The sequence below is a fragment of the Liolophura sinensis genome, chromosome 7, assembly GCF_032854445.1.
Source record: "Liolophura sinensis isolate JHLJ2023 chromosome 7, CUHK_Ljap_v2, whole genome shotgun sequence".
Lineage (NCBI taxonomy): Eukaryota > Metazoa > Mollusca > Polyplacophora > Chitonida > Chitonidae > Liolophura > Liolophura sinensis.
This window is the reverse complement of record NC_088301.1, coordinates 20,269,645-20,294,778: the sequence shown is the minus strand read 5'-3', so window position 1 is coordinate 20,294,778 and position 25,134 is coordinate 20,269,645. Positions and strand designations below refer to the sequence as shown.

The 25,134-nt window shown below is 38.7% G+C and overlaps 2 protein-coding genes across 2 annotated transcripts in view; both read left to right on the top strand.

Annotated features, from left to right (window-relative positions):
* The window catches only part of LOC135469947 (cell death abnormality protein 1-like), a 116,009-nt gene that overhangs the window by 47,300 nt on the left and 43,575 nt on the right, over positions 1-25,134 (top strand). The gene's annotated exons all lie outside the window — the stretch shown is intronic.
* Positions 1,293-25,134, top strand: LOC135469681 (multiple epidermal growth factor-like domains protein 10). Its single transcript, XM_064748234.1, has 10 exons — positions 1,293-1,335; positions 1,590-1,727; positions 5,049-5,288; positions 9,172-9,387; positions 10,931-11,026; positions 11,735-11,881; positions 14,718-14,861; positions 15,260-15,397; positions 23,515-23,739; positions 25,040-25,134. Exons 1-10 carry the CDS (start codon positions 1,293-1,295, stop codon positions 25,132-25,134), a joined length of 1,482 nt encoding a protein of 493 aa, XP_064604304.1.

Sequence of the window (25,134 nt, the reverse complement as noted above, 5' to 3'; positions counted from 1 at the left end):
AGGAAAGGCTGACAGACTAAAGAATTGACATTTCTTAACTATAGGGGAATCACACAAGCTAAATCGTCACAGGTAACTCTTTCAGTTGTTACAAATAGATCTGGTTAAAAGTGTGGGGTGAGTGGGTTTGTAAATACGCAGGTCATACTGAAGGGATGGTATTTCACCGATGTACCTGTGTCTCTCTGTCAGGCTATGACCTATTTACTCAACACATAAGTAAGACATATCTCGATTCAGTGTTAAAGTAAATCAGAACATTAATTATTAAATAATCAAAAAGGCTACTGCCTTGTATGACTGTTGTTTCCAAATTTTTCAAGATTTGTAATCCTGACATGTTAGCTACAAGACGTTTTACCTTGCTGTCTGTACCTGTAGGCTTATAGAATGAAACGTTTGGAATGAAATGTATGTATGCGTGAATGTATATGCGTACATGTATGCTTGGGGTTTCATACTTAACAACTTTTCAGTCAAATGACGACGAGTTCTAAAGTGTACGTAGAAATACTGTGTCCATGCCGCCAAAGCGTTGCCGCCACTTAAGTATCATACCCATGGAAACCAGACATGACACCCCACCCAGTCACATTATACTAACACTGGTCCAGTCATCTTTTCTAGCCCTAGTCTCTCTGTGCTGAGTGCCAAGCCAGGCAGCGTATACCAAATATAACGTTGCAATGAAATAAATCAGAAGTTATTATCCATATAGAGATGGTATGATGATACTAAAATATAGTTCCACATACTTTAAATACATCTCCATTTATTTTTTAAATAAACATCAGTTTAAAATGTCCGAATTTTGAGCAAGAGATCTCAAGCTGAGAATATAGAGATTTCAAAATGTCCCCTGGGGTACAGATACGTAGACGACGAATAAAAGCTAACACTGAACCGAAGCATAGCTGAGACATTTCATAACATGTTTTGTGTATAGACGTATAAGCAGATTCAGGCTAACAAATAAAACGATTCATGACACTCATAAAGAGAGCAAATAGTATGACACATATAACACAAAAGACTAGAGGCTAACCAGACTTACCTGCACAGAATGTGTGGTGTGAGCTACCCCACAATTTGAACGTCTGGCTTTACTTTACCAAGACTATAAGTGATCACCTGAATGGGATTTATTAAAACCAACCATCTTAATACGCAGAAATTTGGGCTTAGTAAAGGTTGGTGTAGACAGCACAGTCTGTGTAGGACAGATCGGTGACAACAACTTGACTGAATTTCTCCTTCTACGAATCATCAGGAATACATTCCCGATGCTGCAAATGTCTCTCATCTTCACCATTTTGATATTGCACGCTGTGAAGGGTATGTGGATTGATTTAATATATGCGACACTCGAATGCACATGTATTTACCAATAAGTGGTTAAATAAGAAATGGTAACACAGAAATGGCATGAATACGAGATATATATTTTATACCATTTATGTACTTTCCCTGATTCTTTTATCAATTTCACCTTCACTGGTACATACATTCCTACCACGTGGTTCAGCTAATTCAGTTTACCTTGCTGTAAAACCTGGTCTTATTCACCTATTTTGTTTCCTACCTGTCAGCTGATGGACAGACATGTCGGTTTGGACGTTCAGGAGCAGGCTGTCGGTATAACTGTAACTGTGCTGAGGACTGTGACCGTCAGACAGGCTGTGCCGGGAACTGTTCCGCTGGCTGGGACGGACCTACCTGTCAGAGATGTGAGTATGACTTCCTTACAATGCTGAGGGGCCCTAGTTGGCTGGTTGGAATAAGACGTTGGTCTTGATACAGACAACAGGACCTTAAAGGGACGATACCGGAGGGTTTTGGTAAAAATAGATCATCGTAAATCCAATAGAATGTTTGCTATTATTTTGTAGTTTCCTCAATTCTACCTTTCAAGAAATATCAGCCTCTTCAGTAGACGTGTTACCGCTTAAAATCGATAAAAAAAGTTCCTTAAATTTATGAAAAAATTTATAACTAGACCGCATTGTACATTATGGTATGTATTAATCCTCTTTCCCTGTTATATGACAAATGTGCGACTTATGAGCCTTGTAAACCTTGCACTGAAGCGAGTCTATATCCGTGTTTAGGTCATAAAATCGAAAAAAAGGTAGCCTGTATACTCTAGTCACTGAGATACCTTTTTTGTTTTAGACACTGTAAAGTGTGGAAAATCACTGTACCACAGATGTAACTTTCTGACAAATACTTGAGTACGCCATTAAACACCCACCAAATAAATAAATAACAAACATAACTTTCATTCTTATAATTGTGGTACATAATACACATACTGCAGCATGGCAAACTAATGACAGATGACCACATGTGTTCTCAAGCAGGATTCACTTACGATTTCAGTTTAGTTAGCACATGTTAAGTATTAGCATACCTTAACAACTATTGATTATTATTCATAAAAACGCGTACTAGTATTTGATACAAGTTGGCTTATATCTTTAGTCTCACAAAAAATGCTTCTAGTCAAAAAGAAGAAATGAGCCACTAAGATTCGAAGTGTTTTTCCAAGTCCTATGTGGTTTCCAAAGTGACATCGTTAGTTCACTGTACGACGAAGGCTTCAGACGTCGACAAAACACGTATTTTCAATTTGCCAAAAACATGACAAAACTGATTACTTTATAAAGTTAATGTTTTACATGTAAAGACAAAGGTTAACAAAAATTGAGACTTTGACAGCACGTGCAAGTTTATACGTGACCATTTCAGTAAAAATATTTTGTCTGGGGAACATTGTTCTTCATACGTTAAATTAAAAACATCGCTTGACCCCGAAGTTGGCGGCTTTGATCGAGAGTACACTTTTGGCGGCCTATTATTACTAAGCAATCATCTCTTCTATGATTATATAACTTGACGATAACAGATATAGAGCTTTATTCACGATTTACATTATCTCTTCTTTGTTCTTGGATTTTCTTAATGTCCTCTATATCTAGTTCCCTATTCGGTATTCCGGGATATAGGAGCCTTTCTGTGCAAAGGACAAATCGTAAAGGTGGAAAGTTTATGCTGTATGTTAATTCTAACATAGAATCTGCTTTCTTTACGGAAGATCTGTGTTTTCTTGATAACACTGGCTGTAAATCTCTTTGTGTAGCTACCCCCATCCTTCAATCTAGGTGATGCACATATAACCGACAATAGTGTAATCGCCAACAAAGTTAATGAATATTTTCAGTGATATTTAAAACTGGATTCTAAATTCCACAAGTACAAGCAAATTTTTAAGATTATCTGGGGAACCCTGTAGTCAGCAATTTTTCCTTTCCAGTCATCGCAATCTCTGACGAAAGATCGTCATTGCAGGTCTTAAAACTTCTGCCTCGCTGGGGCTAGATGGAATTCCCGTCAAAATTTTAAAACTTGTTTGGACAATATACGTCCTTCTTTTTTCACATATAATAAACTTATCTTTCTCGTGAGGGTATATACCAAACTGCTGAAAGGTTAGGAAAAATTTCAATATACCAAATATGCCAATATACAAAACAGGAAAACCTGACAAATTCGTAAATTATAGACCAATATCAGTGCTTACATGTTCGTCCAACCCTTCTATGTAAATCTGAGGCCAAAAAAAAATTATTGGAAATTAAGTATATGTTTGGTTGGTATTTTGATTTTGCACGTACCCTATTACATTAGCATGACACGTTATTATATTTTTAAAATGATTTAATACTCTACATGTCTACTATTATATATCACGTCTACTATGTTTTACTATTTAAGTACATCTGTTTACATTGTTACGGAATGAAACAAACTTACTTATAGCTTTATTCCAGCAATTAGTTTATTTATTCATGAGTGTAATCTATTCCATCGAGGTGAATAAAAAATCAATCAAAAAAATCAATCGATGGGCACTTCGAACAAGTTTTATAATACTTTACTGAGATCTTGAAATTTGCACTTTCTTATCGTATATCTCTGGGGCCCATTCTCCGTACCAGATAATTTTAAAAACATTCTAACACTATAAATAGTAAAGGTACGAGTTTGAAATATGTAACTGAAAGCAAGACTACCTTCGGATTCACAAAGTGTTGTTGTTTAAATCTATGCTTCTGTTTGCCACATGAAGACTATCCCCAGTATCAGTGTATTCTTTCAAAACTCTACTTAAGGCGAAACGTTAATGTGTAACAAGGGAAAACAAACAACCAAGTGGCCATTTTGTCCATTTCTCTATGAATCACTTCTTACCTTATTGATTATAAAGATGAAATTCCCGACGTAGGTGTGAAAGTTTCATGTGAACGCAATCATACCTACCCTGTAGATGTAAAATCGGCATCCACAATACACTTCTTCTTTCAAAAGTTAACCATTTAACAGTCACTCTAGTAACTTTCTTGCAATCATAATGTCTAAAGGGGTGTGATGAGATACTGATGTTTTCCTCGCGAAGTAGAAGGCCGTTTTCTGAACCCGCAGATACGAGAAAACTTGAAACCTTCAACCTAAAGCGAAGTTTGAGAGTTTAACACATGTTTTCACTCAGTAGAACCCATTCTTACTCGTTCAAGCTCCATGTAGTGTTTTTACGAAATCGATCCTTTCCTGGGCACGAGATCAGAAAGAGCTATCTTCTCTGAATCGTGTACATAATGCTCACTCTCCATTCCAGGTTTATTTGAAAACTAGAGAAGTCTACAAATATGGTAAACAGTTGCTCTCAGAGTTTGTGTTAGATTTTCATTCCTATTCGGAGAAGGCAGATCTTGTAAATTTGTCAATTGTTTCTATCTAGAAAAATTCCCAATCTGTCCATATTATATCGGCGTAGTGAGTGAGTCATTCTGTGATCTCGTGGACAGGTCTGAAGAAAACACCACGTGTTTTTCAGAACATGTCCATTAAATACCTTCATACAGAACCAATGAAAGCAGATCACGATAATACCTACATTTGGTGATTCTTACTTACATGTACATGCTGTTTATGGTCTATGATTTGTTGTGTAATATTAAATTAGAAAATGCACCAATTTGACTTCGTAGGTAATGTGGCGCTGCACCAGATGACGAACCAATTATCTAACTATTCTGAGAATAACTGGTTATACATATCTGCATTCGCCGTGGACGGTAAAGTGGGTCATATTCTGGAGAGCACACCTTGTACACACACCATGAATGATTTACGAAGCTGGTGGACGGTAACACTGAACAGGACGTACAGTATTTACACATTCCAGATTTACAACAGAGTCGAAAATTGTGGTAACGGACCCGAACCATGTAAGTGATTGTACCCATTTGGAAAAATGCTAATACGTGTTAAACGTAAATACGTGGGGCCTCCGTGGCTCAGTCGGTTAGCGCGCTAGCGCAGCGTAGTGACCCAGGAGCCTCTCACCAATGCGGTTGCTGTGAGTTCAAGTCCAGCTTATGCTGGCTTCCTCCCCGGCTGTACGTGGGAAGGTCTGCCACCAACCTGCGAATGGTCGTGGGTTTGCCCCGGCTCTTCCTGGTTTCCTTCCACCATAATGAAATATTGTTGAGTACGGTGTAAAACACCAATCAAATAAATAAATAAATAAATACGGCTTTTCTTACAATTGAGCTCGTAATGCAATTCGAAATGATCATGCTCTACTTTAATATGCAATGACAGACCCGTAAGATACATGTGGGTCACGTATGATACTGTTTTGGTTACATGGCAAAACCGCTGTAGCCGGTGTATCTTGGATGTGATCTAATTTGATGCAAGTGTCTGTGGATCTGTGTTAGGTGATCCAGTTACGTGATTCAATTGTCAATCGGTTTTACGCAATGAAGAGTCTCTCCAAGTCGGATCAGGAGGGTCACGTGACTATCATAAGTCGTTCCTGATTGTGTTTCGGGCCTGCAGTTATGGGATGTGATTGGTTTCGAGTTACAGTTCTTAAACGTGTATATGTAACATGAATTATCGTGAACAGCATTGCGGATCATCGGGATGCTCGTTTTCTAGATGTGTGTAAATTTAAACAATAACTGTTTTCTTATTCTCAGATCGAGTGTGATATAGTGAAAAAAAATGGGTAAATCAATGCCGGTAAGCTTATGTCGAACATGACGCTTCTATTTATTACCTGTGCATGCCCCGATTCTGCTGGTGTTTTTTGACCCCGAGTCGAGGCTTCTGAACAATTATGCCAGTGACTATGAACTACCACAATGTATATAGGACTAACGCTGGGAATAGTGGTGCATGTTCCCAGGACGAGTCAGTAAATGATTCGTTTGCATGGTATTTGGTATTTCGTATGAGGCCTTTTTGATATTTCGACCAAACCGTGTTCTATCCAACTGAACGATTCCTTGACATTTAACTATTTTCAAATATGGACATACCAATTGTCTTGCATGTCCATCATTTGATAAATCCACCACTTTTATTTCTTCACGGGCTGGTAAATGTTATTCTGTTAATTTCTACGTTAATTTAAGTATTGCTTCCAACTGTGTTTACCTGGTAACATGCAAGAAGTGTGGTCAGCAGTATGTGGGGAAGACCAACCAGAAACTACATCTACGGGTGAATGGGCACCGTAATTCCGTGCGCAAGAAACAATTGCTAATAGGCAAGCATTTCTCTGCCTCCGACCATGACTGGGACCATTTCCGCATTCAATTAATAGAATCGGTTTATCCCTCTACAAATGAGACAGATGTCGAATTTGAACGTAAAGTCCGCGACCTTGTGCTTTTCTGGATGCTAAAGATTGGTTCAGTCTTCCCGTATGGGTTGAATGATAACGTTATGGGAATCGGCAATGTAATTTCTAGCCATCCACATGACTCCATCATAACAAATTTATTTATTATTTGATGCTCTACACACAGTATTATATGCACTGCCATTGAACATGCTAAAACAGGTAGTTCAAGACGTATCAAAAAACATACACAATTTTAATGTTCCACCTCACCTTTTACGCCTATTTTCGATTGTATCGCCCTGTAACTACAATTGAAACTCAACACGATCGATTCTTTCTGAAAATAAAGTATTTAGTCAGTGGCCTTGATTTAATTAACCTACCACGCATTTTAATGAACCTGATGTTAGTAGTGCTGTGCCTAATTATTTTAATATCCAAGAGCCACCTTGCATATCCTATGAGTATACAAAGACTATCGCTTCCAAAATTTTCAATTATCCCAAGGCCATCAAGGAGTTTGATTTGGCGACGTATACTTCTGGCGGCTATAACTGTGATTGTGAATCCTCAGTTTTTACCTACGACAAATGTGAACGTCCTGACTGGCAACATTCGATCTAACTAAAAACCATCATCTCGGCGCTTGAGGAGTATGTTAAAAAATGGTCAAAACGGGAGAAAGTGGAATCTTCGGTACTTAACGGTTGGCTTGAGATTGTCAGAAAGAAGGTTAGTTTAGCTATACACCGTCTAGACATTGATGCTCTACCTAAAGTTAAACAGGTTCTGAAGGATCCCACTGTGCAAGAAACACTCGCTGACCTTCATAGTAAATTTGTCTTCACTGTAGCAGACAAGGTTCCTAATAATGTCATCTTTATTTGCAAGAATTATTGCTATCGTATTCTTGTTCATGGGCTATGTACATCTACAACAGCATCCACGTAATCTGCTACTACATGTACTCTGGGGGAACTATTTAACAAACACAAAACCTTTCTTCAAGACAGGCGCACAAATATACCTACCTGTCATACAGAAATACCACAACTTTCCTTGGTTCCTGAAATGCATAAATCCCCTTACAAGGCTCGTTTTATTGCGGATTCAAGAAGTTGTACCACCAAACTCTTGTCAACCGTACTTGCGAGAGCGTTACAAGAAGTAAAGTCATTTTGGAATAAGTATTGTTGTGCCATAACAAAAAATATCAGGTGTCAGCTGCATGTGGATTCTTAACAACTCCAAACGTCTTACAGAAGAACTTGATGCTCATATGCATATACCGTACAAAGACGTATCCACGTGGGATTTCTCTACTCTCTATACTACGATTCCTCACAAACATCTTATTGAGAGAATATCGCCTCGGTATTTACTAAAACAGGTCACCCTAACATTAATGCCAGAAGCAATAAGGCTTTCTTTAGTTCTACTATTTATAAAGGTTACCACTCATGGGATATTGCATTATTTATTGAATTACTTGAATTTCTCTTTAGTAACATCTATGTGAAATTCGGGGATACCATTTACCAACAGTGAGTTGGTATTCCAAAGGGTACCAACTGTACGCCTCTTTTGGCACACCTATACCTGTTTTCATATGAATATGACTATATGCAGAAATTACTTAAAAGTAATATCTTTAAAGCTCGATCCTTTTCATTTAACAAGCGGTCAATTAATGATCTACTGGCGTTAAATAACCCGCATATTGCTGAAGCGATGAAGGAAATCTATCCGCCTTAAATGGATTTAAAGGAGACAACAGATAGTCCTGATGGTACATCTTATTTGGATCTATATCTGTACAAAGACGAACGAGGTCTCCTTTCACGCCGCCTTTACGACAAAAGGGATAATTTCAATTTTGATATGGTAAATTATCCTTATTTGGATAGCAATATATCAAAGGGTCCTGCATATGGCGTATACATATCTCGCCTTGTAGCAATTTGTCAGATCTTGCGTTAATTGTGATGACTTTAATCTGCATCACAAGTTGCTAGTTCAAAAACTAGATGGTCAAGGACACTCCATCACCCGTTACCCTTGTAACTAATAATCGCAGAGCAAAGTATTTGACAGGTGTCAAAGAAACGTTTCCCTTCAACGAGCATCGATTTACTTTCAACAAAAGCCATGAGAAACTGAAAGCATACAGCCGAACATCGCTGATACATGTATCTGTGTTATTGCTAGTATGTTTCCTCTCTCTTGTATCAGATACACGGTAGACTGGGAACCCCAACGAACAGAAGCCAGTATTAATGATTGTGCGTCATATAAGGCATTGGAAATCAACAGGGTTCATTGTAGATAAACCTTAGAAACTATAGCGGTGACACTCTTTTTCTTCTTTATCTGGTTAACCTTAAGTTCGGCGCCTTATTTACGTTGTCAGCTAAATGAATTTATCTTGCACGAACACAGCCTGGTATTGTATGTTACGTGTACATACATTCCAGGCAGCCGACGACTGAACGGCTTTACTCTGAGTGTGGGGACCAACAATCAGAGCTACAATGCATGTTATACAGACACGACAACCACTAACGAAGGTCCTGGGGTCATCATCAACGGTAGTTGTAACGATGGTAACCCGAGAACAGGAAACACGGTCCAGATAAGTTTACCGCTGGAGTCATCAAGAGCTTTGACACTTTGTGAAGTTCGACTGTTTGGTAAGCACGACTAACCGCTCGTCATATTTTGATTGAGACACTGCTGTTTCCATCACATCACAATTAAAAGGTTTAGGGAAAGTGACTGATGTATTCATTTGATTGTTATTTGGTGCTGTACTCAAAAAATCACTTCTGCGACGTCTGTCAGTTTTCTCAGAGGGGAACAGGTAAAGCCACACGGAAAGCACAGAACGTCGCAGCTCCCTTTAAACAAAGAACACCTGACTGAAAGCCTCATACCAAACACCAGGAGCTACGTGGATTCGAAGCTAGGGTTAGTGTCAGTGTGCATAAGTAGCCATCAGACCGTTAGGCGAGAAAACCCCATCCCCACCTCATACCAATCCCCATACCAACCCTATGCCGATTGCTTTCCGAGGAAATGATTTTTTTCTGATCCGTTTGATTAAAACAAACTTACCAGTAAATCAATTGACAGATATGTCACCAGTGGCATTAGATGTTCAAATACACGGTTCCTGCTTGAAACATTTTCCGGGCGTTACACCCCAACATTACAGGCCAGGATGTATCAGTGGCTGGAACACTTCACCAGATCTTTAACTCCACATACTTCAGTTTCTGATGGTTCTTATTATTATCTGATGTTTTTTTTTGCAATATCTGATGATCTTTACGAAGTTTTGATTGTTTTCAATAATCACACGATTGTTTTCACGATCTTCCGATGGCTTCCAAGATGATATAATCTTTACCATCAGTTGATTGTCTTCACGTCTTGTGAACTTCATGATTTTCGGATGGTCTTCACCGTTTCCATTGATCGCCACGTTCTTCACGATTCCCTGATGGTCTCCCGGATCATCCGATAATCATCAGTATCACTTTCCATGCACACGATTAAAGAAATTACTAGCTGAAATTAAATATTGTCTAAACTTGTTCATATACACAAAATCACGATATTGTCAAAATATAAATAGTAAATAAAACATTACACAGTGAAGGTTAAATATCATAAATATTTCTTGAGTGAGATGTGAAATGATAACACACGAGACCTTTCACGAAAAAAAAACATTAATGACATTTAACTTCTCCTGTGCAATATTCTATTTATTATTTATATTTTGACAATACCGTGTTTTGTTTATATAAACAAGTTTAAGCAATGTTTTCATCTGTAGGCCTTCATAGACTTGTGTGTATAACGTGAGGTCGCACATGATGTCTTGAATAACGTCGTGTCTTCTTACATGACGTAAGAAATTTTAAGTTGACTGAACTTGTATTATGACGTAATTCTGCAAAGCTCGGATTGGAATTTCATAAAACACCATGTTTCTTTTTGACGTCATGGCGTCGAGTTGTGTAAGCCAAAAGTAATATCTATCTATTGGCAATGACATATCACCTTTATCAGTGACGGAAATCCTGACATTTCACTTTTATATCAATCATAAATTGTTATTTACAAGTCTTCCGATATTTTTGTAATTAAGAATGTTAAGTGTGTGTCATAAGCTTTCAAAGTATTACTATTATTATTATTATTATTATTATTATTCCACTGTTATAGTTTGTTCCGAGGGATGGTATGGAGAGATGTGTGACAAGGAGTGTGTGACAGACACGTGCTGTTCTCGATGTGATGACCATGGACTTCGGTGTGAAAGTAAGCGGCAGTCAAGTACTGAGAACTGCAAGCCTTCACAATGTAGATGTATACTAGGCCTCTTGGTATCTAGATCCAAGATATTTTAGGAAACCATTTGTATGCATTATTACAAGGCAACAAATATTCAAAGACTACGGGTGACTTACTTCTGCACAAGCCGAGACGGTTTGTTATAGCGTAATTACTAATCAGTTTCTGTGGGAAGATACGATTGTCATCTGTCGTACTCTACGTTGTGCAGGACGATAGATTTGCTGTCACAAGTGGATAAGTGTAGGTTAGCTATATTATATTTTTGTCTGGACTTCAGTTATGCGCCAGTCGTATGTTTGGCCGTTCATATTCAGTATGTGTTTATATCATGAAAACCTCTAAAACACTTTTAAAACCTTCTTTTTAGAGTAAATAATATTTTACGCTACTTGAAACTTTCATTTATTATGAGAAAATTATGTTGTAATTACTATACAGAGAAACACTATATAGTACATAGACACGATGTATCAATTATATAATTATATTCAAGACATATAAGTGTCTTCTATACTAGGCTAATCTCATTGGTTGAGAAATAAGATTTCTTGCACTCTTAATTTTGTATGCACTATATTTAAAATGTGTCCTTTAGCTTGATTGTTTTCGTGAATGTGATTTTCACTTCAAGAAATATGAAATTAACAATATCATTGTGTTTTTTCTCACCAGAGTGTGTGAATGGCCGATGGGGTACAGACTGTGGTGAAGAATGTGGACATTGCTGGAATAATACTGCTTGTGACAAGGACACCAGTGAATGTCCGAATTTATCACCCAGGTGTGAGAGTGGGTTTCAGGGTTACAATTGTACGACAAGTAAGTGTTTGAAAACTGTTAACTTCTTCTCTTTGCATGGTCCTGTCCTAATTTCGCGCTTTCTATACCCTGTACTTTCTCAATACTTTGGTCATTTTTGCAGGTAAGTGGTTACCTGATTTTGTTATCAACCGATGCCTCATGCATCATATAACGACTGTGCTTTTTTTAATATAATATATAAACAAAGACGTACAGCATATAGAACAAAACCCGAGGAGCCACGACAGTGTGATAGCTGACACACAGTCACGTGTATGGGGTAAAATACGACCCCTTGTCTGTTTACTTCAGTTGGGGTTTTATTCTAATTGTTCATTAAAATGTCTAAATAGTAGCAAATTACACACCACCCAGCGCCAAGGCTTAAACAGAAGTGTAGGCTTAAAAAAACATGCAGCGATATGAATTGCAATTGACTCTGCCATATTTAACACACACTAACATTTAAACAATGCAAAGCGACCAGGCCTCGCAGATGCCGTAGTCCACCTTGCTTTATACAGGAATACGATATAATTAAAGACGTACAACACAGAGAGTAAAATCAAGGCAGCGACGACAGTGTGGTAGCTACTAAATTGTCACACGTAACAGGTGAAATATGTCCTCTTTGCCAAGTACCAGATTGACAAGTCAGCTGTTTCTCATCTTTACTCTCCGATACAAGTACCCTTACAACAGATTTTGTCCCTGTCGTACCAAATCATTTTGCAAAATATCATCCATTTTGCAAAATATAGCAACAAACGAGCACAAACAGACATAAAATAATGTTGGTGTTGCATTCATTTTAATGACTCAACCCAAAACAAAACAACAACACGAGAGAGAACACTATAAAACCAATTGGTAGACATACAAATAACAGGTAAACTTAAAATATGCAGAGGTTAATTCAGGTTTTAATTCAAGAGTAGCATAGATAAGAGGTTCATGGGATATGACCAGTGTGCAGCCTATAAAATATGACTTCAGCTCTACCTGACTGGAATGGTAGTACATGGGCATCAAGTACAAAGTCTGCTGCACTTGAAGAAAATATTACACACATAATAGTTAGACATAATTAGGCACAAGTAATGCATAAGTGTTCTGTAGAGGCACAGGTGCATTTTGTGGTTCGTCACACTTTCTGGACAAAATAGATCTATGTATTTGTGCACTTGATTGATGTGACTGATGCAGAATTGCAAAAAATATCGCAGTGATGATAGTGTAAAGTTTTCGACGTCACTAGTGTAGAATTACTCAACATGCAGTGTTCTCATCACATTTATCCAGGGATTAATACATTAGTCCCAGATTTAATATACAATCACATTAAAACAATGCTAAAGGGATTAGACTTCAAGTATGAAAGCTGGATAAAGACGTTCACATACCAAAGTACTATATCCGACGCCTCATACCATCTCGAGCGATGGCACGAGGCGATGGCAGGATGATGCTAGCGTGTCATCGCTTCGTGTCATCGCTTCGCGCCATCGTGTCATCGCTTCGTGCCATCGCCCTCACAGAGCAGTGCTCTGTGGGCATCATGTTCATTTCGTGCCACTGATATTTTTATATATCCCGGTAGGATTCGTTTAGCGTTAAGCGTTTATCCCTAAGCATGTATACGCAAGAAGTTGAACCACAGTCTCTTTCTTTCATCCAGTCGCCTATATTCAGCTATTTGTAAAATCGGTCATACTCGGTACCAAAATCGCCTCTCGTTAGTAACAGGTAACACCACAATATATATTGCACGTTAATATTATTGCAAGGAAAATTCAGTTAGATTATATACATGTATAAGCTATGGTAATAAAATGTATGTACCATGATGCACAACGTTACTTTTCTTAAAGCCGATGGCACGACGGCATGAAGCGATGACTCCATGGCACGATGCGATAGTAGTATGCTAGTCATCACTTCGTGCCATCGTGCCAACGTGCCATCGCTTCGTGCCATCGTCTCATCACATCATCCTTTCGCTTCGTGCCATCGTATCATCGTTTCGTGCCATCGTGTTATCTCATCGCCGATGGCATGATACTGCGAAGATTGCCTTATCCGGCTTCCGTGTTATCCGGCTTTCATATTTACATGTAGGTTTATTCCTGGTTTATTCAGGAAAAGTTAATTCATTCTCTCTTTTCTCTGCGTTTTGCTTTGAGAACCAAAAAATATTTTCCTATGTACATTATGGAAGAAATTGTCACTGTTAATTGATTTGTATATTTTGTGATTTAGGCCGTACCCAAGAATATTTCACTTTTACGACAGCGTGCAGCATTATGGTGGGAGACGCGCAGAGCCCGTAAGAAACTCACGACCATCCGCAGGTTACTATTAGACATTCCCACTCATGGCCGGAGAGGAAGCCAACATGAGCTGGACTTGAACTCCCGGCGACTGCATTGGTGAAAGGCTCCTGGGTCAATGCGGCGCACTGCCGTGCTAACCCACTCTGTTGTTTACATATGACTTGCCGGTAAAAGATTCTCATTATTGCATTGTGTACAATGCCGGAAACTTTTGGTTTTGGTTAGATAACTTTGAAGATACACATAGGAAAACTGTAACAGGGGATGTGGATACCTGTATATGTAGTGAAAACTAAATTTACATACTGAGGTTATTTTGCCCCGGTTGTTTCCCTCTTCCATATTGTCCGGTTTCTGTGACTGCGAGTCCATGACAGACGGGAGTGGCTTATAGTGGGCCTATGACTGTTATACACTCTCCGTTAAAATGTATAACTTGGGTTCAGTACAATTATATAATGCTGGTTTTTGATTGAATATAAGTATTAGCTGAACGTGTTATACATTCGTCTCACGACCAGACTGCAGCTCGTATACATGGGGTCCTGACTGTAAGGAGACCTGTGGTCAGTGTCATGGCGGAGCTGTCTGTGACCGGGTGAGTGGGAACTGTCCCTTGGAGAACCCTCACTGTGCCATAGGATATACAGGACCTCGTTGTGAACGTAAGTCACTGGAAGTTCTATGTCGATTTAGGCATAGAGGTAGCCATGCTTTAGGATGAAGAAATGTCTATTGTGTTACTTCCGTAGGAAACTGTGTTAATCTTTCTCAGGTGAAGCGTATAAGATTGGGAGGAATATTCCGTTTTAAGGTTAAGTTTTAAGAAAATATGGATGATTTTTAGAATTTGACAGTCCTTGAAGTCCAGTGTGCTTCATTGGTGACTTTGGCGTGTAGAAAGAACTTCCCTGGGAAAGCCGTCAACACATAAACACACAATGCCTTATGTCCGCTATTTATCAGACAAACTAAGCGTACATATATTAGTTCACATTGATGTTTACTTTTCATGTAATATTAATTCAGCTGACTTATTTTGTATAATATATTACATGCCCAGCTTGCCCACGTGGTACATTCGGTAACCAGTGTCGAGAGGAATGTGGACAATGTAAGGACGGGAACCATACGTGTGATCACGTGAACGGCACGTGTACCAGCTGTGCAGACGGGTGGCTGGGTGACCTCTGTAAAGAAGGTACGCATAGGCCATAATAGTTTCAAATTCGTTTGAAATTTAGTGATCTGCAAATTCGAGAAAGTCAAAGTTCTTTCGGAAAGTTGCGCGGTTTAATCATCAATGTGGCGATACGTTTGTGACAGTTGGTGAGTTACAAGACGTGTGGATTATCACCAACGGATCCCACGTTCCTAACACAGTGGGTAAAGGAAAATGGGTTAGGCTTATGTCCTCAAAAACAGGAAACAGTGGATTCAGGCTTTGTGCAGAAGATTAGAAAATGGGAAAGTATGATTTGTCTAGAATATGATATTGGCTCAGAAATGGTGGTCTTTTTCCTTGCATTTTTCTCTGAATTGTCGCAGCTGATGAAACTACAAGATGGAGTTTTTAGTAATAAGTACAAACAGGAAGCGCATACAAAACAACTTTTGGACAATAAGAGAATGTGTACTGCCGCAGTAGGTACACCAACATTCGCATTTCCGACTCTCTTAATTTCATACGGGACACAAGGCTGTTAAAATATCAACCAGGTAACGTATTTAATGGCACTTTTGTAATTGCAATTTATCTAATTTGTTCGCTTCAGATCTGGCGGTGTTTAACTAGATTAGATGTAATTATTAATTGTTATTATCTCCCCATAACCCTGGGTATGTTACCTGTGCCACAGCGTTCCCTGTGTAATCCGGATGACATCTTCCATCACAGGTACCAATCGTAACGTTACAGGCGAGACCGGTACAGTTCTCACTACAGATATTACCAAGGGTTAAGGGGAGATAACCGTGTAAACACCTGTAGTGAGAACTGTATCAGTCCCGCCTGTAAGGTTTCGCTTGGTGCGTGTGAGGGAAGATGATATTCAGGTTTCAGAGGGGAACGCTGTGACACAGGTAATATACCCAGAGTCATGGGGAGATAACTGTGTAAACACCTGTAATAAGAACTGAATCAGTTCCACCTGTAACGTTACGACTGGTGTGTGTGAGGAAGGATGATATCCGGGTTACACAGGGGAACACTGTGACACAGGTAATATACCCAGAGTCATGGGGAGATAACTGTGTAAACACCTGTAATAAGAACTGAATCAGTTCCACCTGTAACGTTACGACTGGTGTGTGTGAGGAGGGATGATATCCAGGTTACACAGGGGAACGCTGTGACATAGGTAATATACCCAAGGTCATGGGTAGATAACTGTGGAAACACCTGTATTGAGAACCGTATCCGTTCCACCTGTGACGATACGAGTGGTTTCTGTGAGGGAGGGTGTCATCCGTTTTACACTGGGGAACCCTGTGGCACAGGTAATATACCCAGGGTCATGGGGAGATAACTGTGTAAACACCTGTAGTGAGAAATGTGTAGCGTTAAGACTGGTGTGTCTGTGAGGGAGGATGTCATCCAGGGTTAAACAGGGGAACGTTGTGACACAGGTAATATACACAGGGTCATGGGGAGATAACTGTGTAAACACCTGTAGTGAGAACTGTATCGGTCCCGCCTGTGACGTCGCGACTGGTTGCCGATCTTTTCAATCAGGACACCGTTTAAACTACCACACATTAGAGCTTGGCGACATTTTGCATTACCATACATGCATAGTTTCGGGTAGGAGGCTTCATTCTCGTGGGGACGTATGCCAGCATTTTGTGAAGTGACCACAATGTGAAGGTTTATCTTTATTTGGAATTACCACATTTGTTGTATTGTAACAATTCTGATGTCGTAAAATAGCTTGATAAGAACATGGTCCTGCTAGAGATATAACAATTCAATAGCATCAGTACGTTATCCTTTCGGCCCTAATCCCACCCCTCCCTTCAGTATGGACAGAGTACCCAGAATCTCTGGCACTCTGCTCTGTGATAAGATCTAATTCCACTTAACCCGCGGCTAGGAGCTGTCTCTCTGTTCATCGTGTTGAATTTGATAGCTAATTTGGATATATGAACACTTGCAATCAAAACGCAGCTGAGATACATATTCTGATTTCGGACAACATATATATTAGCACGATACTTAATTTTAATGCTGATTTCCCTCTCTCGCCTGCAACATTTTTTGCATCTTTCCACCATTGTTGACAACCATAGACTGATTCTCTTTACATGATTTTGTCTTATTTTGGTACTTAATTTACTTAAATAGTTCTGTGTTGGTTTGTGTTAGACGTCGTTTTGAGAAGTGGCCTTCAGATCATTGACCCGGTATGTTGATATTGTTGACTGCTGGTAACCATTGTCTGTTTCGACGCATATAGAATCCTCATTGAAACGCTTGCTAAGCTCCACTGAGATTTATGCACATCGCAGTGTCTCCAGATCTCCATCTTGTTGACTTCAGAAGTTGACATGGTTTTGCTTCTTGTAATATGTGGAAAAAAATTTCACGTTCTCTTTCTGAACAGTTCTTTGCAGCAGGATGCAGATTTTGCCAGTTCTAAGTTTTGGCGGACGGTTTCATGTCGTGCCACATGCATAAGTCATCGTTCACGTGCAAAGCATGTAAAGCTAAAAAAGAAACATCGGCTGCTGTGTCTTGCTGATAACTTTAGAATCCACAGTGAGCTTCCCAAGGAAAGCCATGAACACAGAAACACATAACCCCCTGTGTCCGTAATTTATTAGACGAACCAGGTCTACACATATTGGTTCACCTTCATGTTTACTTTTCATGTAATGTTAATCCAGCTAGTGTATTTTGTATTATGTCGTACATCTCCATTTTGCCCCAATGGTACATTCGGTGACCAGTGTCAGGAGGTGTATGGACAATGTAAGGACGGGAACCACACGTGTGATCACGTGAACGGCACGTATACCAGCTGTGCAGATAGATTGCTGGGAGACTTCTGTAAAGAATGTATATACCATAACGGACTAAATTGTTGAGGCTTCCAAGATCTCATAAGGAAACCCCAGTCTGTTCTTTAGTGTCTCGAGATAGTTACTTAGGTTAAGTAAATTATGATCGCCGAGTCATTACGCTTCGATCCTTGCCGCATTTTCTATGGCCATACCTGAACATCTGGAGCAAGGCCGAAAAGTTTTGAGTCCAGCGTACAATGTTAAAGATTACAGTTTAGAGAGTAAAACTGGAGCAGCGCGCACAGTGTGATAGTTGTCCACGCGTAACCCGTGAATTAAGTGCGGCCTTCGGTCAGTTTACCTCATTCAGTTCACCTCAGCCAGGGGATTTTCCTAACTGCTCATGCAAATGCGTCAACAGAAACAATCTACACGCCTAGAAGCACCATGGCTTAAGGAGAATTGCCTGGGGGAAATGTAGTGATATTAGCTTCAATTTATTAGACGTCACTTGTATAGAATTATTAATATGATGTGTTGTTGTCACATATAACATACAACAATATTAAAACAATGTCAAGAGATCATGCCTCTGGGAATGGTTAATCCACTAGCAGAATTCTACTTTCTGCCTGAATACAGAACAAAAGACTACAGCGTAGGAAGTAAAAACAGAACAGAGACGACCGTGTGATACTTGTCAAATGGTCATATGTACCCGTGGAAGTACAGCCTCCTGTCAGTTTACAACAGTTAGTGCTGATAAAGTAAGACAAAAATGTGTAAAAAAATGGTAATAGTGATACTATCAACTCTTCTGCTGTTCCAGTGGCAACACGCTACTTTGCTTCAGCTTTCATTTAATCATGTTTTTTTTTATATGCAGAAGCGACACTGTTGGATGGCTCAAATATTGAGATGTCAGTCGGCGGTATAGCTGGTGGAGTCTCAGGAGGCGTTGTTCTGCTGGTCGTGGTAGTTGTTTTCCTCATCATACGCAGGTACTGATGCATGTACCTGATCTTTGGCCTTAATATTTTCGATTTTTGTTAAAAGAAAAGGCAACAATTAACATAACCTTAGTTATTTGGGAAGAGGTGTGGAAACACATCTAAAAGGACAAAACCGTTTTTTCTGACGTGCTTGGTAACTCCAAAAATCAACTTTTAATCTGGAAGTTTTGCGAGTCCATGGGATGCGCCATGTCAGAGCGGCCAGAAACACAGAGTCACGTCACTTATAGAAATAACTTGAGCCTAATTGGTAAAAATTTACAAACATGTAAAATTAACATCGCTGCGCTATCGATTTTCTTACAAATGTGCACGATTTTGCTTATTTGGAACATCAGAAATGTAAAAAGGTATATTTATGAACTTCATGCGGGATACCTTATCGATGCATATATATATCTGGACAAGTGTCGTCTTTTCTTTATTTTAAGGTTCTTTGCTTCGGTATATAATTTTAATATATATTCGTGACAACAATACATTAGTTCACAAAAATACAAAAAAAATATCCTTTTTTATTTTTTGTCGAATATATTTTAATGATAGCATCTATTTAAGATTGCGTTACCGTTGTTTACTTGACAGGAGGCGCCGTGGAATGTCTCAGAAAGGCCCGGGTGCAGAGCTTCAGCCAAGTCATTTAGTGGCGAGGCCTCAACACGATGATCCAATACCACAACACAACATCGGTGTGTCATTTATTTGTTTAGTTGTGATTCTTTGTTGCTTTTGTGGTAATGTCCGTGAACTGAATAGCTTGATATCAGTACATATAAACTGCGTTACATATGCAGAGTATACACAGATATCACTTCACATGAACTAATAGATGGTTTGATATCATTACATACGAACTGAATCGTTTCATATCACTACACATCAACTGGTGGATAGTTTGAAATTAATACATATGAAATGGATGGTTGATATATATATATGAACTGTTTGATTTAATATAACATGTATACATGCACGTGTCATGTGAATGGTGAGATACAAACACATGCATGTATGAACTGGACGGTTAAATATCACTGCATATGATCTGAATGGTGTAATTATATCACATACATGTGTGAAATGGACTCCTTGATATAACTAGATATGATCTGAATGGTGTGATATTAGAAGATACATGTGTGAAATGGACTCCTTAATATAACTAGATATGATCTGAATGGTGTGATATTAGCAGCATACATGTTTGATCTGGACGCCTTGATATAACTAGATATGATCTAAATGGTGTAATATTAGCAGCATACATGTGTGAAATGGACGCCTTGATATAACTAGATATAATCTGAATGGTGTAATATTAGCACATACATGTGTGATGTGGACGCCTTAATATAACTAGATATGATCTGAATGGTGTAATATTAGCAGCATACATGTGTGAAATGGACGCCTTGATATAACTAGATATGATCTGAATGGTGTAATATTAGCACATACATGTGTGATGTTGACGCCTTGATATAACTAGATATGATCTGAATGGTGTAATATTAGCACATACATGTGTGATGTGGACGCCTTGATATAACTAGATATGATCTGAATGGTGTAATATTAGCACATACATGTGTGATGTGGACGCCTTGATATAACTAGATATGATCTGAATGGTGTAATATTAGCACATACATGTGTGATGTGGACGCCTTGATATAACTAGATATGATCTGAATGGTGTAATATTAGCACATACATGTGTGATGTGGACGCCTTGATATAACTAGATATGATCTGAATGGTGTAATATTTGCACATACATATGTGATGTTGACGCCTTGATATAACTAGATATGATCTGAATGGTGTAATATTGCACATACATGTGTAAACTGGACACCTTGATATAACTAGGTATGATCTAAATGGTGTAATATTAGCAGCATACATGTGTGAAATGGACGCCTTTATATAACTAGATATGATCTGAATAGTGTCATATTGCACATACATGTGTGAACTGGACACCTTGATATAACTAGGTATGATCTGAATGGTGTAATATTAGCAGCCTACATGTGTGAAATGGACGCCTTGATATAACTAGATATGATCTGAATGGTGTCATATTGCACATACATGTATGAACTGGACACCTTGATATAACTAGGTATGATCTGAATGGTGTAATATTAGCACATACATGTGTGATGTGGACGCCTTGATATAACTAGGTATGATCTGAATGGTGTCATATTAGCACATACATGTGTGAACTGGACACCTTGATATAACTAGGTATGATCTGAATGGTGTAATATTAGCAGCATACATGTGTGAAATGGACGCCTTGATATAACTAGATATGATGTGAATGGTGTCATATTGCACATACATGTGTGAACTGGACACCTTGATATAACTAGGTATGAACTGAATGGTGTTATATTAGTAGCATACATGTGTGAAATGGACGCCTTGATATAACTAGATATGATCTGAATGGTGTCATATTGCACATACATGTGTGAACTGGACGCCTTGATATAACTAGATATGATCTGAATGGTGTAATATTTGCACATACATATGTGATGTTGACGCCTTGATATAACTAGATATGATCTGAATGGTGTAATATTGCACATACATGTGTAAACTGGACACCTTGATATAACTAGGTATGATCTAAATGGTGTAATATTAGCAGCATACATGTGTGAAATGGACGCCTTGATATAACTAGATATGATCTGAATAGTGTCATATTGCACATACATGTGTGAACTGGACACCTTGATATAACTAGGTATGATCTGAATGGTGTAATATTAGCAGCCTACATGTGTGAAATGGACGCCTTGATATAACTAGATATGATCTGAATGGTGTCATATTGCACATACATGTATGAACTGGACACCTTGATATAACTAGGTATGATCTGAATGGTGTAATATTAGCACATACATGTGTGATGTGGACGCCTTGATATAACTAGGTATGATCTGAATGGTGTCATATTAGCACATACATGTGTGAACTGGACACCTTGATATAACTAGGTATGATCTGAATGGTGTAATATTAGCAGCATACATGTGTGAAATGGACGCCTTGATATAACTAGATATGATGTGAATGGTGTCATATTGCACATACATGTGTGAACTGGACACCTTGATATAACTAGGTATGAACTGAATGGTGTTATATTAGTAGCATACATGTGTGAAATGGACGCCTTGATATAACTAGATATGATCTGAATGGTGTCATATTGCACATACATGTGTGAACTGGACGCCTTGATATAACTAGATATGATCTGAATGGTGTAATATTTGCACATACATGTGTGATTTGGACGCCTTGATATAACTAGATATGATCTGAATGGTGTAATATTTACACATACATGTGTGAACTGGACGCCTTGATATAACTAGATATGATCTGAATGGTGTAATATTTGCACACATGAACTCTGTGGAATGATGAACTGACATTTACACAGATAAACTGGATGGATTAATATCAGTACATACGAACTGGATGGTGTGAACGTGGCACGTATGAATTGGATGGATTGATATCAGTAGATAATAGAATGTGCGACATTCAGTGTCACTGGCAGACTGGTTCATTGAGAAATGAACCAGCACCTCTTGGTGATATGGACTGGCCCAGCCACAAGGAGACAGTATATGTCTACATGTACACACACCTAATGACTCGTCGACGTTAAAATACTGAAAAATTGCTAAACGCAAAGAAAAACCTCAAATGAAAGATGTATCAGATGAAAAACTATATAAAACTTTCAAGGAAAAAAGTTTTGTTTATTTAAAAGCCTGTTTAACCTAGTAAAATGCATGTTAATATTTTATTCTTTGGTGGCCTTTTCTAGTCACAAAGCTGCCAGTGACGTCATATAAGGTTTTTGTAGCTTACCACACATTAGACTGACATTACGTTTCATCATTCAAAACGAATATACATGTACATATAGATCTATGAATGCATTCGCCGATTTGACCTGTAAACGAATTATTTTATGCAAACAGTATAGATGTTACGTAATTGATACCTTTTTGGTCACAACACATCACCGTAGAATGTGATCTTTTAACACAGTTTTACTCGATTAGAAATCCCCCCCCTCCCCAAATAAATAAATACAGCTATTTTCCTGGACGGTTGGTAATGGTCTTTCATCTGATATAAACCTCATTTTAGGGTGGCCCTTGCCTTTAAATGTGGCCTGAAAACCCACGTATATATACATACTGGTACGTGTAAGGGTTGGGTTTTTTTTATATTTCACCTCTTCTTCTACATACAGAATACGATGAAGATGATGAGGACGACGAAGACGTTGTTGCTGATGTAGCCTCGGCAGGCTTAGTGAACTCTGGCGCAGTTCAGGAGAGCACTTGTGTTGCCGTAGAAGAATTCCGACGGTATATGCTCAGGAAAAAGACTTCCATGGGATTTAAGGCTGAGTTTGAGGTAGAGAAAAGGCTTCTGAGAAAATCCAAGTTGAGCGAACACACTAGGGATAAAATGGGCTGGTTAAAATGTGTTTTTAGTTCATGCTACCAATACCAATGCTACCAAAACGCCTTCTCAACTTTCTGCATTCTGTTATATTCCAACTGGAGTTTCAAACTACATGCTATTTTCAAGGAATATGAAAACGAATGTCCATAGAGGTCTTTATATAGCATATGTGTTACCAGTAACTAAGAAACATGTTATGTGCGTGTCAAAGCAGACAGTGGCTAGTTATAAGCCATAATACATGGATAAATTGTTGCTGGGAACAAGGTCGTACATGCATAAAGCTGTTAAGTAGCGAACAATAGATAAATCAGTACCTGAGAATGTCTATCCACAGGGCGACTAGTGACGATAAAGACGCATATAAATATCAGTTATGTAGCATTTGTAAGACCTCTGTGTGGCGATTTTTATAAACGTCACCAATTATTACCACAAAACATCTGTTCCCATCTATGTAAAAGGGATATTCCACCAAATTCTGCCACACCAGGTTTGTCTAGAACATCCAACACTCTGCTTAATAATTCTGTCCATTTCCACTTCAAATGTAATAAGATATTTATCGTATTCAATAACAGCCAGGAATAAGAGTCAGGTTGGACATACGAACTGTTGCAACCAAATCGCAACTGAGAAACATATTTTCATCAACGACAAAATAAGAGCCAGCATGGTACATATACGATTTGGTTTTAATGTTTTCATCTGCAACATTCCTTGCGTACTTGCGATATTGCTGAGAACTGTTGACGGCTTCTCTCTGCAATATTCTGTGTGAATGTCTTCATTTTTTGTGCTTACCTAAGTAAATTTGGTAGTTTGTGCTGAACGTTGTGTTAGAAATTGGTATTATGATTATTGACCCGGAATGTCCACTATGGTTGACAGGTCGGATGCGAAAGCCTGTGTTGAGGCTTGGATTCACCTTTATTCTTTAGCTATCTGTCGTCTTCGATGATTGACTCCCATTATTAAAACGAATCCAACCCGTAAATGTCGACCACGTCCCGTTTATAAACAATGTCACGTCCAGTAGAGTCGCTGAAATATTGTAACAACTGTAGACTTCAAATTATCCTATGTTGAAATTGAAGATATGCAGCTTGCATTGGAACTTTCCACAAACCGCTGGCCTCAGTGGGAGCGCCATTGCTTACGCTAACCACGGTAGCCGTTACTGGTTGGTTTCGTTCTGACGTGGGGCGATGATCTTTGAGGCTGGTTAGCTGCTCCGAAAAGAAGGCGTCACCGCCGATATTATGGCACTTATATGTGTGAATTCTGATTATGTTTATTCTCCAAAGGACCTGGTGTGGTAAGGCGGGGAATCGACCCCAGTGAAAGAAACTGTGCACCTCAGAAAGTGAACTTAACTGTAGCTGTGAATGACAGCAGTTGA